The following is a 20,112-nucleotide window of genomic DNA, read 5'->3' as shown; positions in this document are numbered from 1 at the left end:
GCTTACTCCATTGAATAAAACATTGTGTTGGAGGCAATACACCTACAAATTCTGTTTATGGCGTAATGGCACATTCAAACACACAATCCATTATGATGCTACAAGTCATCAAGAGATGATTGTGCTTGGTGTGAGTGAGTACTGATGCAGTACATCTAAGGCAGTTTGGACAGGACCTCCTGAATAGTCTCACTACAACCACTCATCTCCATTTGGTTGAGAACGTAACAGATGCGCTCTACAGTGGCACTGTGGCCTGCTTGCTGCCTCCACTGTCTCAGCATGACATATTGCGCTTCCCGAATGTGCCGGTGCTCTGCATAAATCCTCTCTATTGAAATTTCATTCAGTCCCAGGCGCCGCACAAATTCGTTCCACCGGGGCAGCGGTACGTGATCCACCACAGCGTACAAAACTTCAGGACCTAGGGGTAAAAGGAACCAAGGAGAAATCAAGTGATGCTGTTAGGTGTTATGCTCTGCCCACCTCCCACTATTTGGTCTATGTCAGGGTTTCCCAAACTTGGGCCTCCAGCTGTTTTTTTGAACTACAATTCCCATAATCCCTGATCACTGGTCCTGCTAGCTAGGGATGATGGGAGTTGTAGTCCAAAAACAACAAAATTTAGGAAACCCTAGTGTAGTATAAATTGTCAGTAACAAAAATTATTTCCACTCTCCCTATTATTGAAAAACGGCTCTCTGAGACAGCCATGTTTCCTTAATAGCACATTCCTTGTATGACAAACGTGAAATACAGTGGCACCTTGGTTCTCAAATGCCTTGGTACTCAAACAACTTGGAACCCAAACACTGCAAATCTGGAAGTAAGTGTTCTGGTTTCCGAACTTTTTCCGGAAGCCGAATGTGCTCCATTTTGAGAGTTACACTTGCGTTTTGAGTGCCACACTTCCATTTTGAGTGTTATGCTGTGCTGAGGTCTGTCTGTTTTTGCTATTTATTTTGCGTTTTTTTTGTTTTTGCAGCTCTTTTTGTTTTGTTTTTGTAACTGCGTGGAACGCAGTTCAGCTACTGACTGATTGACCGTGTGACTGCAAGTACATTGTTTATTGCTTTCATTTTATGGATCCATGGTCTCGTTAGATAGTAAAATTCATGTTAAATTGCTGTTTGAGGAGTTGTTTTTAAAAGTCTGCAATGGATTAATCCGTTTTGCATTACTTTCTAAGGGAAAGCGCGCCTTGGTTTTCGAACACTTTGGTTTTGGAACGGACTTCAGGAACTGATTAAGTTTGAGAACCAAGGCACCACTTTACTGAAACATGGGCAATCAGCAATGCCCCATATAACCAGATAGCTGCACTTAAGAAAGTAAGAGCTCTGATGGATCAGGCAAGGATGGTTTTATTCCTGCATCCTGTTCTCCCAGTGGTCAACCAGATAGGCATGGGAAGCCCACAAACAAGACTTAAGGACAGCAGCACTCTCCCCACAAGGTTCTCAGCAACTGGCATTCCGCTTTTCTGGATTTCTTTGTAACATTCAAATTCAGGATTTTAGCACCTTCTTGGGTTTTTGATGGACACAAACACATCCCTACACACCTTTATAGGAGCAATGCACAAATAACTCGCATTTTCTCCTCCCCCCGGCTGCCCATGTTTTATTTCTGAAATTAAGATGCACTCACGATCTGAGATTTGTGTCTCTCCTGCCACTCTTACACAATCTGGGAGGTCAGCTGGTGTGGCTTTCTGTGGCAAAAGATTCTCTATCTGGTTTTGTTCCAGAAATGTGCATTTTGCTTTCTCTACCACCTAAGGAACAAGAGAAACATCAAGTATGCAGTTGGCTGAACTTAGAAAATAAGAAAGCTAGGCATGAACTGCAAACAATCCTGAGGTTTAGAGGAATTTTAGAAACCTTTGCAACAACTTACCTCTGGGGAAGGTTCACTTGTTGGCTGCAGATTTGAAGCTGGAAAAAAAATCCCAGAAAAAATTATTTTACAGCCATCAAAAGAGAAAATTAGCTTTATTGTTATTGTCAAGCTAATAGTCGGCTAGATGATTCTTTAGCAAACACGAATGGTGGCAGCTACTAGCTACTTGATGCATTTAACAGCTAGGGTTGTGTTGAAGACCAGAGTTCTGCTTATATTCAGTTCACTAAAGGAATTGGAGTATGTATAACTAGGCTACAGAGATATTGGAGGCATTGCCGCTGGTTGGGTCTTCAAACATAAGCCAAGCTTTTTGGAATTTTGAAATGGTGCCATTGATATCCCTCTGATTGCTTCTCTTCCCCAGCTCACCCCTCTTTGCTCTTCCATGGTGTCTGGGTAAATGTTGGATCTTCTTGATTTTGCAGGATTTTACCTGGAGTCCCACGAAAAGCACATCAAATTAAAGTTTACTTGGGTAGCCTGCACAATAAAGATGGCAGATCCTGGGCTTGCCAGCACCACAAGAACACAGGGAACCAGGCAGAGGGCCTTCTTGGTAGTGGCACCTGCCCTGTGGAATGCCCTCCCATCAGATGTCAAGGAAATAAACAACTACCTGATTTTTACAAGACATCTGAAGGCAGTCCTGTTTATGGGAGTTTTTAATGTTTGATGGTTTATTGTGCTTTTTATTCTGTTGGGAGCTGCCCAGAGTGGCTGGGAAAACCCAGCCAGATGGGCAGGGTATAAATAATACATTATTTTTATTAGTACTGATCCAAGTTTTAAAAATATTGTGAGGTTCTAAATGTACTTTAATGCTTTTGTGCCATGTCAGGGCTGCAGAGCACTTGATGTGTGATTTGATGGTGAAGGAAATGGGAGGGAAGAGAACCCATGGGAAAATTATACAATTTCAAGAAGATCTGTTTTACTGGAGACCACTTGTGATTTTTTTTCTCTCTGACACTTCATTCTCTTTCTCTCCCAATTTCTGTGGCACCCTGCATTTCTTCTCTTGTCCCCTCTCAACCCTCTTACTCTGTTTTCCTCCAGCCAGTCTACCAGATTGTTCCCCTTCCCCTCCTCCTATTCCCCCTCCTATCTAGATACCTGCTCAGCAATCTGAGCCTTGAGAAGCACTTAGAACTGAATGAGAAAATGGGAAAGGGCCTGTCTGTCCATCTCTCAACTAACTTATCCACTACATGTATTTTTAAAGGAGAAAAAGGTACCCGTCCTCATCATCTTATGAAATTATGAAAATTGCTTCAATGAACAGCAGGGGCTGTGGTGGATGACCCTTGCTCCAAAAAGCATGGTCAAAATTTAAGGGTTCAGGAACTCAGACTAGACCAATTTTCATAATATCAAACACAGACTTTACTGAAACAAAACTCTATGAGAGAGAGAAACTCCAAATAATTGCACAGATTAAAAATAGCTCAGAAGGGAAGAAAACAACAAACACCAACTTATCCAGCTAATTAATATAAATGCTTAAACTTAAATCTCAGTGGGAACAAGATGCTGTCAAAAGCTGAAATAGATGCCTGGCTGACTGGTGAGAGCTCCCACCAACCCAGGTTTTATGGGAACATAGACCATGGATGTTCACCTCTTCCACCCAATTACCTTCTGACACTGGCCTTGAAGCCTGAATGGGAGACAGCTGTATGCAAGCTCACTATTTCTGAAATTCTAACCTATTCCCATAAATCAGTCTTAAAGGGGCGATATCACCACAGGGGCCTAGAAGGCAGTTCTCAAAGGTGTCACTGTGTCCATGGCTGGCACAGTGGCGGCCACAGGTATACGGTGTGTGCTTATGTGGGAACCGCCTGCTTAAAGGAGAAGCAGAGCTGCTTTGAAAAGCACCTTTACAAAGGGAAAGTCCGGGGGGGACCCACGATCCTTAAAGCAGCCCCCCTCTTCTCCTTTAGAGCAAGCAGTTGGACAGCTCTAGGGCATGGTGGTGGAGTCATTCTGCTGACCATTCACTTAAAGAAGGGGAAGAGGCTGATTCAAAAGGAGATTCTGCTATAAGACCACCCTCCCCCCACCCGGCCTCTGGGGGATAAAACATGAGTGCTGGTGCAAGTTCCCCACATACCCCCCACCCACCTGCTCTCTCCAATGTTTGAAGGATAAGGGGGGGCAGCTGCTTCATAGTGTGTTTTTAGAAAGGGCTTTAAGACAGCATGTCGCCCTACACACGCTGCTCCTGTTTGGGCTTCCAGAGGTTATAAACAGGAGCATGGGAGCTGCCTTAAATCCCTTTGCAAGTCTCCCCTTGCTCAGCTTTGAAACCACAGACTTTTCCTAATCTGGATCCTCCAACAGGCAAGTGATATACTCACCATATGGACAGAAAGTGGAGCCGAACCTCTTCTGACAGGATCGTTTGCGAAATGTGTTCACCAACAGCAATGCACAGGTAGCTCCAAATATGATTACTAATATAGTGAGAATTGTGTGTTCTGTAAGGAAAAATAAGCATAATATAGATCAGGCATGTCCAACAAGTAGATCGTGATCTATTGGTAGATCACTGGACGTCTGTGGCAGATCACTGGTAGATCCTTGGCTCCCCCCAAAGAAGCTGAACAACTGTGGCTCCCCTTTAAAAAGCTCAACATTTTACCTCCTCCCTGAAAAAAACAACTTTGACCCAACACCCCCCCCCCCAATGGGCCTTCCTCCTTCCTAAAAAAAGCCCAACAACTTTGACCTGAACCCCCGAAATCACTGCCAGTTTTTAACTCTGTGAGTAGACTGCAGTCTCTTGGTTGTTGGCCACCCCTGATATAGATGATAGGGTCTGGAAAGATAGGAAAACAGGTGCAACGAGATGGATAGGATAGCTAGAGCACAGAGGCAAGTGTGGTGTGGAGATAAATGATTGGAAAGTGAAGTCAATGTCAGGTATTAGAGAGCAGGAGTAGGGAACTTTTTTCAGCCTGAGGTCTGCAATCTCTTCTGAATAATAATAATAATAATAATAATAATAATAATAATAATAATAATTTATTTATACTCCGCCAATCTGGCTGGGTTTCCCCAGCTACTCTGGGCGGCTTCCAACAGAATAATAAAAAAGTGACATCAAACACTGAAAACTTCCCCAAACAGGGCTGCCTTCAGATGTCTTCTAAAAGTCAGATAGTTGTTTATTTCCTTTACATTTGATGGGAGGACGTTCCACAGGGCGGGTGTCACTCTGCCTGGTTCCTTGTAGCTTCACTTCTCGCAGTGAGGGAACCGCCAGAAGGCCCTCAGAGCTGGACCTCAGTGTCTGGGCTGAATGATGGGGGTGGAGACGCTCCTTCAGGTGTACAGGACCGAGGCCGTTTAGGGCTTTAAAGGTCAACACCAACACTTTGAATTGTGCTCAGAAACTTATTGGGAGTCCATGTAGGTCTTTCAGGACCAGTGTTATATGGTCTCTGCGGCACTCCCAGTCACCAGACTAGCTGCCGCATTCTGGACTAGTTGTAGTTTCCGGGTCACCTTCAAAGGTAGCCCCAGGTAGAGTGCATTGCAGTAGTCCAAGCACAAGCACCTGGGGGTCACATGCTAACAGTGGGTGGCACCAGAGGCGTAAATGGGTGGAGTAACAAATGTACATTCTACATTTGTTCTGTATGTTTCTTTCTAGACATGCCATCTCTATCCTCCATCCGCACAAGTAAATGATGTCAAAGTTCAAGGACACTCTCCAGTCATCAGGCGTGCCCTCTCCTAGGGGCCAAGCCCTTTGGGACACACACCCCAACATTTTTTGGGATGCCCCCCCCCATGTTCAAAGTGGGAGGAAAGAGGTCAAGAGTGGAACAGAGCACATCAGTGACTGGCTCCTTCTCCTCCTCCTGAATTGGACGGGAAGGAATAAGGAAGCAGCTCTCGCTGTAGGACCAGTCGCATTCAGTTCCACCCCAGCGATGGGCATAGCCAGGATTTTTGTTAGAGGGGGCAAGACTTTTGTGAAGCAGGGCAGAACCGATGTGATTGGTCAGTTAATTAAGTATTTGTATTGTTTTACTTGATCTAGGGGGGGCAAGTGCCACTTTCCGGGCTACACCCATGAGTCCGGCTCTTCCTGACATCTCACATCACATGACGTCACCCCTCCTCTCCCTTGGAAGTTGGTGCCTCTGCCAGCCATACAAGAACAATTGAGGTGTGAAGCAGGGCTGGTGAAAGTTGTTGCTGCGGAGAGTATCCAGGACTAAAGAGAGAGCTGGAGTGCTGTACATCTTATTCCAGAACTTACGTGGATTATTTTCTGGCTTCGTCACTAAAGCCATCTTGCAGGCCATCTCGCATTCTTTCTCAGAATTACAGCTGAAATAGGAAAAAGTGGGTCTCAGTTGCACAGGAGACAAATACTACCAGGTACTTTACAGTGGTACCTTGGTTCTCAAACATCTTGGTACTGAAACAACTTGGAACCCAAACACTGCAAACCTAGAAGTAAGTCTTCCAGTTTGTGAAAGTTTTTCGTAAGCCAAATGTGTGCTCCGTTTTGAGTGTTACACTTCCGATTTGAGCGCCACACTTCCGATTTGAGTGTTACACTGAGGTCTGTCTGATTTTGCTATTTATTCTGCATTTTTGTTTTTGTGGCTCTTTTTTGTGACTGTGTGGTGGAACCCAGTTCAGCTACTGATTGATTAATTGTGTGACTGCAGTACATCGTTTATTGCTTTCATTTTATGGATCCATGCTTTTGTTAGATAGTAAAATTCATGTTAAATGGCTGTTTTAGGGGTTGTTTTTAAAAGTCTGGAACAGATTAATCCATTCTGCATTGCTTTCCATGGGAAAGCACACCTTGGTTTTGGAACGCTTTAGTTTTGGAACGGACTTCCGGAACGGATTAAGTTTAAGAACCAAGGTACCACTGTATAGCATTAAAGTTCCTTCTATTTCATTGCCCCCTTGACTCTCTGCTTAAAGAAAGGAGAGTTCTGGGGAGGTCAGAATCTTGCATACTATTTTGTGACATTTCAGTTGGTGTAATAAAGGTGTGGCCTTATACAGACTTTGGATTTTTTTTTTCCTTATGGGCCAACACGGCTGCCTTTACTTTCTGTGTGACTGAGAAAATGCAGATAACAAGGCTTTTCCCACCTGCTGCATGGGTAGCATTTGTTTTCATCTTTTTGGAGAAAGAATCCTGGGAGACACTCACATATTGTGTCACTGAATGTGGTACCTAGAAAGAAAAGATAAGTGAGAGAAGGGAGATATTTTATTTCACTCAAACACAGTAGCACCTAAGCAGTGTTTATTATTTGGGGACAAACTAAATGTAATGCAGAGGTTCCGCATTCAGGATCACTTGTGGCTTTAAAGGCAATTCAACAACAGCAGTAGGGTGCCAAAATCTGATCAACATTTCCATATACAGTGGTTTTCCCATTGATAACTGTGGGGCCAATTTACAGGTGGAGACATAACAGGTTCTCAGACAATACCTGCGTATTTTTTCCTCTTGGGGAAAACAATAGCTTCAGAGATGGGATTTTAATCAAGAAAACAGCCCTGGAGAAGAAGAATCAGAGGGCATGAGAAGGAGCCAGCATTTTCCCCAGCACTATGCTCCTGATCTGAATCAGGGCCAGTGTTGTTGTTACATTAGGAACAAATTGCAGGAGGTCCTAATCACAGATCTCCTGTGTCAACACATCTAATTGTGCCCTCTACAGGGCGAAAAGAGAATGGGTGAATTAACAGAATGGTTCTAACAGAAAGAATCTGTTCACAATTCAATTTCACAATTTCAGTATTGGCTTGAATATAAGACGCACCTGCAAATAAGCTGCAGCTTTAAAATTCAAGGACGGGGGGCAGGGAGAAAAAAAGACAACACCAAAATATAAGCCACTCCCTTAAAATTGGGTTACAGGCTGAAAATCGCTGCGGTTGGTAGAATTGTAACTCTTTGATTAAAGCCCGCAAACGTTACGGTACAACTGCTAAAATCACAAATCACTATTCAATTGCTACAATTCCACAGGCACTCACACCTGTGAATGGCAAATGAACAGTCACAAGCTCGCAAATCAGCAATAAAACATTTTTTTTGTTCCGTTTTACTTTATGTTTGTTTCAGCAGTGATATCATAAAAGCCAATTTTTGTAAGGTCACGAATTTAACTTTTCACAGTCAGAATTTGGGGGGAAAGTGCGGCTTATATTCGGCCAATATGTTAAATGAAGCAGGGGAGCTCAAAATTCTAGTCCAGAGGTAAACAAAGTGGTGCTCTCCATGTTGCATATTCTGTAAGTTTCTAGGTGTTGTTGTTTTTTGTACCAAGCTAGGAGTAGGTACATCCTGCAGTCAGAATAAGTGCAGAAGGATCATTTGATGTGTTTGCAGGTGTATGCTGAGGTTAAGAACAAGGACAAAGCATGTTTAAGAGAACATTCTCTGGTTAAGAAGCATCTTCAGAAAGTTAACAGGTGAAATTTTAAGGATTGTATACAGAGCACTATATAAATGCATCACCATCACCAGCATTCATGTTTAATACTGCCTTAAGGATGCTGGGCTTAAGGACATTATCACATTAAAATAAATACATAAAGCTGGAGAGGAGAGGGAGGGTTAAAAATAAGGAAGACCAGTATTATAGGACAAAGGAGAGCTGAAGGAATTCAATTTTGCCAGCACACATAGCTTGCCCCAAACACAGATGCATAGCTTTGCTGTAGGGGCGAGAGTCTCTGTTCCTAGTATGAATGAATTTATTCATGGAGTCATGTTTTTAAGACATTGATTCTGTCCTACTGCACTCACAAGATAGCCTGATTTTTCCATGGGGACAAACACTGCAATTCTTGCACGTGAATTCATCACTGTGGCTACTTTGATATTGTTTTCTGCCACAACCGCAAACTGTGTCGTGCTCACTGGTACATTTGGATAGCTCTATTTGTCCAAAAGCTAAGAAGAAAGAGAGAGGAAGAGTTGGTTAATTCTATGTGGGCCATTAATGCTTGAGAAACAAGTAATCTACAGTCAATACACATATGCAACATTCCCAATGCAGGGGCCTTTCGCTGCCACTTTTTAAAAATTATTATTTAAATTTTTATTGAATTACTATGCAGATACAAACAAAACAAAGTATACAAACATTTCAACTGAATACACTGCTTTCAACACTGCTGCTGTTGCTGCTGCTGTGAGTGTCTGGGAAGACCGCTCCCTCCTCCGGCCAACTCCATCAGGCCTAGGAGGCAGGCCTACACTCACCAACACAGTTTAAGAGGCACCGAGAAGGGAAGCCTCGGCTCTTGCTCTGTAAATTACTATTGTTTGTATAATGTATTTTACATTGTCATGTAGCCAAAGCAAATTCCAAGTAAATTGAAAAATGTACTTGGCCAATAAATTATTATTCTATTCTATTCTATACAAAAAAGAAAAAAGAAACAAAAAAGAAAACAGAGCAAAATAGAGAGCAAACGAAAAAAGTAAGAACATAAGTACAATACAAGGTAACTATCGGTATAACAGACATCCCAGAATGTAATTTCTCTACCGAGATGCTGACCCTTCTGGGGTGGATCTCTTTTTATTATACTTTTGGTTTTTTTGACTTCCATTGATCTCATGGTGGTTCATTTCCTATTACTAAAACAATTTATCTGTATTTCAATATATTACTCATCTTGGTATAAGGAGACATTTTCCCACGTACGGGTTTATTCTAAACACAACCAAATCTTGGTTGTTGAACCTTGACTCGATAGGTAGGTATTTAGGCATTCCCATTCTTTCTGGACTATTTTATTTGACTTGTTCCTTAAGGCTTCAGTCAACTTAGCGAGTTCCAAGTACTCGCTCAGCTTTTGTAGCCATTCTTCTCTAGTTGGTATATGGTCACCCTTCCAGTGCTTGGCTATTAATACCCTAGATGCCGTCACTGCATAGAAAAAATAATTTTAATCTTTCTTTTGGAATATTGTCAGAATCCCAAGAAGGAATGATTCCTGGTTTTTTGTGAAGTGTAATTTTTAGTAATTTTTTCATTTCCTCGCTGCTGCTCACCCCTATCCAACACAGAGACATGAACACACACAGAGAAATGACTTACTTGGACGGCAGCGTCGGCATCCACGACACTTCTCAGAGCTATTATCTCCATCAATGAAGGAACCCTCAGAGCATACTGAGCACTTGGTTGCCCTATCAGAGTCTAAACAGTGTTGTGCAACGAAAGTTCCTGCAAAAGAATTATTCAAGAGGAAGCAGGAAAAAGTCATTCAGTGAGAAAAGGAATGCGAGGCTGAGCATAGAATGAAAGTTTCAGTAGCTCAATGGTACAACAGCATGTGATTTATATACAAAATGTCCCGGGTTCAATCCAGCCCTACCTTTTATCATTCACTCCCCACCCCAATCCTAGAGGGTGGCTTAGGCTGCTGTCTAAAACCACTGCTTGGAGTTGCAGCTTGCATTTTAACCAACATTACACTCCAAGAGAGTCTTGTTTCTCCCATAGCTATAGCCTGGGGTTCAAACTCAGAAGTATGTCCCGCTGACTTCAGCAGGAATACAGTCTTAATTTTTGGCATGCCACCTCCAATCTCCGCAGCGGTGCAAGACTGCAGGGAGTTCTAGGCACCCTTTACCCAGGGAAATACTTTGGAAATGAGGCACAGCAGAGACTGGGATGTCCTTATGATATAAAGGTAAAGGACCCCTGGACGGTTAAGTCCAGTCAAAGGTGACTATGTGGTTGCAGAGCTCATCTCGTTTTCAGGCCGAGGCAGCTGGCGTTTGTCCACATACAGCTTTCCAGGTCATGTGACCAGCATGACCAAATTGCTTTTGGTGCAAGGAACACCGTGATGTAAGCCAGAGCGCACAAAAATGCCATTTACCCTCCCTCCACAGTGGTACCTATTTATCTACTTGCACTGTGGCGTGCTTTTGAACTGCAAGGTTGGCAGGAGTTGGGACAGAGGAACTCCGTCATGGGGATTCAAACCACTGACATTCTGATCAGCAAGCCCAAGAGGCTCAGTGGTTTAGACCACAGCACCACCCGCGCCACATATATACAAGTAGAGCTTGCGATAGAGGGGCTCCTAGCATTACACTCCAAGAGATTCTTGAATCTCCCTGCAGCCTGGGATTCAAACTGACACTAGCCATGGCTCTGCCTGTCTGCAGCTTGCAGACTTTTTCAGACTGGAATCTCTTTCCCCACAACTGCAATCCTAAACTCTAGTCTGCTTGGGCTCTGCTAAGTATCTCAGAGCTGAGGGAGAGCCTCCTCTCATTTTCAGTCTGGCACAGAGTACCCTCTTTCTGGTGTTTCTAATGGCCCATTACCTTCCCTTTGCCTTTGGTTAAGGACTGATCTCCCAGGACATTTCCTGAATGCAGAATGCTGTTTTGGCCTGCATTTTAACACTTGGCTAAATCCTGTGTCTGGCAGCCTTTTTAACACTCCAGGCACTGATTAAATTCTAACACCTATCAGACCCAGGAATTTAGGGGAATCTGGCATCCGCAAACCCTTCTTGTAACAACCTTCTTCTAACAGCAAGAGGCGTTAGACAGTGGAACGGACTCCCTTGGGATAGACTCCCCATCCTTGGAGGTTTTTAAGCAGAGGTTGGATGGCCACCTGTCATGGATGCTTTAGCTGAGATTCCTGCATTGCAGAGGGTTGGACTACAGGGGTCAGCAAACTTTTCCAGCAGGGGGCCTGTCCACTGTCCCTCAGACCTTGTGGGGGGTGGACTATATTTTTTTGGGGGGGAAACGAATTCCTATGCCCCACAAATAACCTAGAGATGCATTTTAAATAAAAGCACACATTCTACTCATGTAAAAACACGCTGATTCCCGGACCGTCCGCAGGCTGGATTTAGAAGGTGATTGGGCCAGATCCAGCCCCCAGGCCTTAGTTTGCCTACCCATCGACTGGATGACCCTTGGATCCCATCCAGCTCTACAATTCTATGATTCTACAATTATTTTTGGATTTACACTGATGCTAAGGATCCCTGCCCCCTCTGCTCTGAGAGAGCACAGGAAAGAAAGCTACCATTTTCTTCCTACCCTTATGCAGAAAGGAAGGAAATGAATAATTTCCACCGTCTCTCCCCCTGCAGCTTTTCTGTTCCCAAAACAATAACATCCTTCCCCACAGCCTGGAAGCCAAAGCAATCCATTGTACAGCTTCATTCCAGCATTACTTCTCGTTCTGTCCTCTCTCTGCCACAGCCTTCACAGTTAACTACAGTGGTACCCCAGGTTATGTCCTTAATTCATTCCGGGTTACACTACATAACCCGAAAAGGACGTAACCCGAACAATTCATTCTGTGCATGAGCAGACCGAAAAAACCGCTCTGCGCATGCGCAAATCGCGCGCGCGTCGTGTTGCGCTTCCGGGTTAGCGGAGTTCGTAACCCGAAAAGTACGCAACCCGAAGCGTATGTAACCCGCGGTACCACTGTACTGAGCATTCATAATACTTTCTCAATGAAACTAAATTTCTGGAAAATCTCTGATTTCATGTCTGTCGTTTCTAGAACACCTTGCAAAGTTGCTTTACAGTCTTGACAGAAGTTACTCATACTGCGCTCTGCTAAATTTGGAAAACATTCTACTTTCTAGCCAGCTGTACCAGACAGACAGCAGTTTTCCCTCCAGCAGAATAAACAGAGGGTCACAAGGAGAAACTGTTCCCTTAGCAGATTTGAGCTCAATCACCCACGGTTGTCTGTGTTCTGAAAACATATACGATGAACACAGAGAAGTAGTTTGCAGGTGTGAATAGAGGTATGTGTGCCAAGAAGGTGCGGTAAAAGGACAGCTAGCTATTTGTATTGAAATATTTGAATAAATCATGCAAATTAGTAATGTATTCACCCATTCTCTGAGCAGCTAAAGGAGGAAGAATGGCAACTAATGCCCACACACCAAGTATCAGTTCCTCCTTTACTGCTGCATCAGTCTGAGGTCTAGAAGTTATTGGAGCAAACTTTGGTTGCTGATATCAAAATATAGCCAACAGTTGCTGAGTAGGATGGATTTAAGGGAATGCTACAGTGGGCTAAGCAACACCACTACCTTTTACCTCGGTAAAAGCATAGGTAGGATATCTCCTTTGTCTGAATTTCAAATAGCCAGGGACTCCCCCAACCCTGCGCTCATCAGCAATCTACATGCCCAACGGAAAGCATGAACGAAGTCTAATTGTATATGGAATCTCAGATTTATCTAGTTTTCAGGTTAGATTTATCCAGCTTTCTGGTGAGATAGGATAAAAGGGCACACCTCTTGCACAAAAAAAGGCTATCTTCCTTCTGTCTCACCTAGCAGTTCCCACCAGCTGCAATAACTCACTCATTACAAGTGAATACCATACTTTGGTATACTCCAGCAGAGCTATTGCTTTCCACTGCTATGAAATTATATTTGAAACAAAATAAAAAATAAAAAATTCCTTCCAGTAGCACCTTAGAGACCAATTAAGTTTGTTCTTGGTATGAGCTTTCGTGTGCATACACACTTCTTCAGATACCATGACTTTGTTTTGACTATGGCAGACCAACACAGCTACCTACCTGTAACTGCAATTATATTTGAGTTGAAGTGGGGGGAAATAAAAAAGTGCATTTTTCAAAAACTGGATTCTTGACCGAATCAGGGGTACACAAAAATAGGAAATCACAACTCATCGTTATTACTCTGTTTTACACTCTGTCATACCTTTGTGGCATCTAATGCAGCAGTGGGTTTTATTGGGGTGAAGATAGTATGCTCCTGTGCAATCCACCTCCCTCTTTTGTTTACTGCTGGAGTGGATGAAGGCATCCTTTTCCACAACCGCTGCAGGGATAGGTTTAGTAACAGGGTTCAGGGTTACCCCCAATGATCCCCCACTTTCTGTCTGAATGAGGTTCAAGTTGACCTGGAAAGAAAAAGAATGGCATAAATAAGCAAACTGCTTTTCATAAAAAAGGCTCAACTTCAGCCTTCACAAAATACAGTACTTTTCCGTGTATAAGACGAGGTTTCTTTATTTATTTATTTATTATTATTATTATTATTATTATTATTATTATTATTATTTTAAAAGGGTTTTAAAAAATTGGTCGTCTTATACACGGATAGTGCATAGGGGGGACGTGTGATTGGCGGCTGCTGCGAGCCGGAGATTGTCTGCAGCTATTGGGTGTATTATTGGTGGCTGCAGCAAGGGTTGGTGTTGATTGGTTGTTGCTGCGTCAATTGGGCAGGCGATTGATGTCTTCTGCTGGCGAGGGGACAGACGATAAGCGGCTACTGCAACACATGCGAGTGGAAGCACAGGTCATGCAGGTGAGCAATCCCCCCCCCCGAAAAAGCTCAACAACAACTCTGGGCAATCTCCCCCCATTTTCTTAATTTGGAATCCCCCAATAGGGGGTGTCTTATACATGGGGGCGAGTTATACACGGAAAAATACGGTATTATTTAACATATTGCAGTGCTGTAGCTATGGGGGGGGGGAACTGGTTTTTTTTTGCCACGAGTGAAGCCCCCGGAGGGGCACCACTGAGGTTCCCAGCCTGTGTGTATGCAAATATGCATGCGGTGTGTGTGCCAAACTGAGTCTTTGACCAGGGGTTAAATAAAGTGTAGTTTCACCCGCTGCATAATGGATTGTAAAATACAATATCTCTCTCAGGTGATCAGAAAAACATTATTCAGATTGGTAATGGCTGTTTCATGTACATGTGCAACCTCAGCTTAACATTAGAGCAAGGGCGAGCAATATAATGCAGATTGGTCACAATGCTGATTGTTGCTTAGATTCTGAATCCTAGGTATAGAAACATAAGGATTCTTCCGTAGTTAGTAACATTGCCAACAATTAGCACTTTGAGTTGTCCCATTTATATACTATTTTTTAATACACCTTGAATACAGACGTTTGCTGATTGGTCTGTGAACAAAATATAGATGCATCAGGGTGGATAAAAATCAATGAGTTTTAAAAAGAATATGTTTTGTTTGTATTATATTAATGACTAGCTGTACCCGACCACACGTTGCAGTGGCTCATTTGGTTCAATGGAAAAGGAAGATAGAAAAGAGAAAGCGCACGTTTGTAATTCTGTGGAGATATCGCCTCCCTCCCCACAGCTTTTCCCGTTGAACTTCCGCCTGCCTCCTCTCTGTCCCATTTTTGTCTGCCTCCCCACAGCTTCTCCTGTTGAACTCAGGCTGCTTTTTGCCTGTCTCCCCACAGCTTCTCCTATTGAACTCCTGCCTGCCTCCTCTCCTTCTTTCCTTCCCCGTAGTGGAAGGAGGCCCCGTTTTCGCCTGCCTCCCCACAGCTTCTCCCGTTGAACTCCCGCCTGGCTCCTTTCTGTCTCCGTCCCCCCCTCCCCGTAGTGGAAGGAGACCCCGTTTTTGCCTGCCTCCCCACAGCTTCTACCCCACAGCTTCTACTAAATTCCCGCTTGCCTCCTCTCCCAGCGGAGAGGCTCCATGGTGTTTCTCCCTCAGAAACGGCTCCTCCATATAAACCGCTGCCTCCACCCCCCCCCCCTGTGCACACACAATGGACATTCCTGTAAAAGTGCTGGCTCCGCCCCCGCGCACACGACCAATGAAATTACCGGGTGCTGTTTTTTGCGTCTAGCAGATGGCACTGTTTTTGCCAAAAATCAAGTTTTTACCTGTCACAGGTGTGACATTTAAGTAATATTTTTACATAAAACACGGCAGGAATGGAACCCAACGTTGTGTCAAAATTTCAAAGCGATCCGTCAAGGACTTTCTGAGATCTTAGATTAGTAACAAACGAACATTTACATTTTTATTTATATACTGTAGATGTGTTTGCTGCCAGGGCTCTTATGAGGAGGAGGAGGAGGACCTGAGAAGCTGCAAGAAGTGTGCCAGCCCCCTCCTACCCAGCTCTGATTGGGAACTAGATCAGATTGAGAAATCAAGTGCTTTGCCTGCTTCAGAAAGTGGTCTCTGAAGGCAGACAGAGGAACCTTTTATCTCACAACCTTAGTGAGATAACACAATCATAGTGTTAAGATCAGAGATATAGCTTGCCTGTTCTTTAACACTAAAAGGCAGTCTTTCCACCCACACACCAATAGGGATAAATACTACAAAGAATGATCTGCACTGAGGTTAATTAGGTGGTCCCTACCCTCATTTAAGGGACCCAGGTGGCGCTGTGGGTTAAACCACAGAGCCTAGGGCTTGCTGATCAGAAGGTTGGCAGTTTGAATCCCTGCGACGGGGTGAGCTCTTGTTGCTCGGTCCCTGCTCCTGCCCACCTAGCAGTTCGAAAGCACGTCAAAGTGCAAGTAGATAAATAGGTACTGCTCCAGCGGGAAGGTAAACGGCGTTTCCGGGCGCTGCTCTGGTTCGAAAGAAGCGGCTTAGTCATGCTGGCCACATGATCCGGAAGCTGTCTGCGGACAAACGCCGGCTCCCTCGGCCTATAGAGCGAGATGAGCACCGCAACCCCAGAGTCGGACACGACTGGACCTGATGGTCAGGGGTCCCTTTACCTTTACCCTCATTTAATCGAGTGCTCACTGGAAGGACAGATCCTGAAGTTGAGGCTTCAGTACTTTGGCCACCTCATGAGAAGAGAAGACTCCCTAGAAAAGACCCTGATGTTGGGAAAGATGAAGGGCACAAGGAGAAGGGGACGACAGAGGATGAGATGGTTGGACAGTGTTCTCAAAGCGACTGGCATGAGTTTGGCCAAACTGTGGGAGGCAGTGAAAGATAGGCGTGCCAGGCGTGCTCTGGTCCATGGGGTCATGAAGAGTTGGACACGACTGAACGACTGAACAACAACAACCCTCATTTAATAGTTCTGAGCAAACCCCAGCTAATTTGATGCCACCAGCTCATGATATTCATTTTCCAGTGTAAAACTACTGCCAGATAGCAAGCTACACAGGTCCATTTACCTCCCAGATTCCCTCAATGTGTAAATGACCACTATGAGATGTTGTTACTACCGCCAATGAGCAGTCAAGATGTAGGGAGCAGCAGGGTATGAAGAGGGAACTATATTCTGGCTATTCTCTGTGTTGTAAGATAAGAGTCTGAAGAGAAGCAATACCACTCAGCACTATGCTGTCTATTATCATTGTTATGACTACTGTTATTATTGCTGTTGTTGTTATTTATTTATTAATTAAATAAATATGCATACCGTCCTTCATTTGAAGATCAAAGGGCAGTTCACAACATTAAAAATGAAAAATGAAAACACAAAATACATAATAAAAGAAAAACCAAAATGAACCAATAACCTCCCTTCTACAAACTCATTTAAAAGGATATACATATTGTTAATCAGCCAAAGGCCTGGTTGAAGAGAAATGTTTTCACCCAGCGCCTAAAGCTATGTAACAAAAGCACCGGGTGAGCCTCCCTGGGGAGAGCATGCCACAAACAGGGAGCCACCGCAGAAAAGGCCTGTTCTCATGTTGTCACCCTCTGGACCTCTCATGGAGGTGGCACACGAAGAAACTATCCACAGCAATGCAAATTCTGAAGCGACTGTAAGGCTTCTTAAACAATTTCCCTAATTTTAACCCTATTTTGTAAACTGCATTGAGTGTTCTGATGCAACCATAATGCCAGGTTTAGGTTAGTGCTGGGTTTAAAAACAAAACAAAACAAGAATGTCCTAAAACAGGAGTAGATAAGTGAAAATTCCAGGAGGTATACCAAGGCAATATGTTGGACAGTAGGAAATGCTCTCAGGGCTCTGTAGCAGTGGACCCCCTGTGAATTATTGACCTGATCCTGACATAGCCTATACTGCCTGGGCCTGGAACAAGTTTTCCTATGACTATTCTGTAATTCTGGTAATTGTATTCTGACCTTTTTATATCCAGGAATTGATCAGTTTTTAAACTTGTGTCTGCTGCCGAATCAATGGAGTTCACTTCCTAATCAGAGTTACATGTCAGGCCTCAACATGAGTTTGGTTCTGAAGTATTGGTATTAGAGTAGTTTATCATTATTTTACTTCGGCCGGAAATAAAGAGCTTTCTATTACTGAGTTTCAAAGCAACAGATCCTGGCCTTGTGTCAAAAATATTTCATTTACTACATTTCTAAACCAGCTGTGCAACCAAGTTCTCTCGGCAAAGAATATAGCAGATGCTGGTGACAGCCCTGAGCTGTCATAATTGGATTCTGAAGGAAGAGGAGGAGAAAAGTGCAAAGTTAGGGGGAGGAAAGAAATAGCATGCCTAGCAGCCAGTGTTAGAAACTGAGGCATGAAAGCTAGGAGCTAAACGGCACCTTAAGCCTAGGTTACGGGCACAACATATAATGTCTGGGCGTGCTTTTTTATAACAGGAATACAAAGCTGAAAATGAATGAACTGCGGCTAAAATATTATGTTCATTTTTCACATGGTTTAGTCCAGTGGTTCCCAACCTTTTTTTTTTGGCCATGCCCCACCTAAGCATCTCTAAAATTCTGATGCCTCCCTGCCCCATGACATATAATTATTATTACAGTCATACCTTGGAAGTCAAACGGAATCTGTTCCGGAAGTCCGTTTGACTTCCAAGACATTCGGAAACCAAAATGCAGCTTCTGATTGGCTGCAGGAAGCTCCTGCAGCCAATTGGAAGCCACGCCGGACATTCGGCTTCTGAAAATCATTCGAAAACAGGAACATTCACTTCCGGGAGCCAATTTGATACAACTGTATTCAAAATGCGAACTCTTATTCACGTGAAGGAAGCCTAAAAGGCCATTAACTTGGTCTAACGCATTGTCGAATTGCCTCCCTTAAAAATCAAATTGCCCCCCCCCTGTGGGGCATCTGACCCACGTTGGGAACCCTGGGTTTAAGTCCTTCCCCTGCCCACCCCCCTAATTTTCTCAAGAGGGTCTCTTCTCCAGTCTTAAGAGAGTAGCTGGAAGTGGGGAGGCAGAAAAAGGCCATCCTTTCCTTCCACTCTGCAGTTTTAATCTGAAATTCTAGGCGCAGCACTGCGCCCAGAGCTCGGAAACTCTGCGTTTCAATGAAATCCCCTGTCGCAAAATGCGCCTGGAACAAGGGGAGTTTCGAACACTGTCAGCAGCCCCTCGCTAAGCAAATCAGTGTTGTGCAAAGCAAGTGAAGCAAGGAAGCAAAACAAAACAAAACTACTACTGTATATGCACTATGAAGAGGCCCCACCCAGCAAATACGCAACAGGCCCGAGTGCTGAATAAGTTTTTCAGGAAGCAAAAAGACTCCTGAACCTCCAGAGGAAAAGCCGTGGAGGGAGTCAGATGGCCTAATCCCCTTTCGAGCACAAAGACGAAGCGACAGCTGTCTTTGCCTTATCTTCCAATATCTTCTGCTCTTATCTGCTAGGCTTCCTCGCTTATGTCTGTTCCAGGAATTCAGCGCACAAGCAGCCAGGAGGTGGACTTCCGGTGCCTTTCTGGTCACACGAAAATAATGGACTTCGCTCTTTTCTGACCAATTGCCCCCAAGTTTCTCACTTACCATCGCCACCAAAACTGGGAACAGCCCCAGTGGGGCCATAGTTTTTGGCCCAGCTCGTCCCTCACATCTGCAGGCAGGGCCCCCTCGCTCCGTCTCCTCTGGCAAGGCCTCCACAGGCGGAGAGAGTGAAACCTGCTTGCCTAGTAATCCAAGTTCCTTAAAGCACAGGAAGCCAAAAAATTATGAGGGAAAGGGTGGAGACTTGAATTCCCACCCACAGGCCAAGCTTAGCCTTTCCCATCTCCATTCGTCACACGAGCAAGCCAGTTAACCCATGAACTGCACAGAAGCCTAAAGAAAAGACGGAGGACAAAGTTCCTGTGGCTTTTCCTCCGTGTCCAGTTTTGCTTCCCTCCCAAAAGGTCGCTTCATCTGGGCAATGTCACTGATAAATCCAGTGCTTTTTTCTGGGGGGGGGGGACGCAGGAGTACGTATACCCCTAAACATTTTATGAGTCTAGGTTTGGCCTCATTGAGGTGCAGTATTTGAATATGAGTAGGAAAATGAGAGTACCCCACAAACATTTTTTTAAGGGGGAAAAAAGCACTTGATAAATCCATCAGCTCTCCTTTCCTTTGTTTTTTTTAAAAAAATCATTTGTATTTGATTTTACAGATACAAATTTATAACAAAACCAAATACACAGTGCTTTTTTCTGGGGGAGGGGGCACAGGGGTAC

General features: G+C 44.0%; 1 protein-coding gene across 1 annotated transcript; it reads right to left on the bottom strand.

The window, feature by feature from the left end:
• Positions 1–64: 64 nt before the first annotated feature.
• Positions 65–19,598, bottom strand: LOC117061159 (tumor necrosis factor receptor superfamily member 1A-like). The gene is made up of 11 exons (XM_033173844.1): positions 19,433–19,598; positions 13,651–13,852; positions 10,014–10,142; positions 8,682–8,857; positions 8,243–8,297; positions 7,039–7,123; positions 6,179–6,249; positions 4,266–4,385; positions 1,900–1,937; positions 1,651–1,777; positions 65–424 (listed from the first exon to the last, which is right to left on the bottom strand). Exons 1-11 carry the CDS (start codon positions 19,469–19,471, stop codon positions 156–158), a joined length of 1,311 nt encoding a protein of 436 aa, XP_033029735.1. The 5' UTR covers positions 19,472–19,598; the 3' UTR covers positions 65–155.
• Positions 19,599–20,112: the final 514 nt, after the last annotated feature.

The sequence above is a fragment of the Lacerta agilis genome, chromosome 16, assembly GCF_009819535.1.
Source record: "Lacerta agilis isolate rLacAgi1 chromosome 16, rLacAgi1.pri, whole genome shotgun sequence".
Lineage (NCBI taxonomy): Eukaryota > Metazoa > Chordata > Lepidosauria > Squamata > Lacertidae > Lacerta > Lacerta agilis.
Note: the sequence above shows the minus strand (reverse complement) of the source record. Positions and strands in the feature narration are given on the sequence as shown.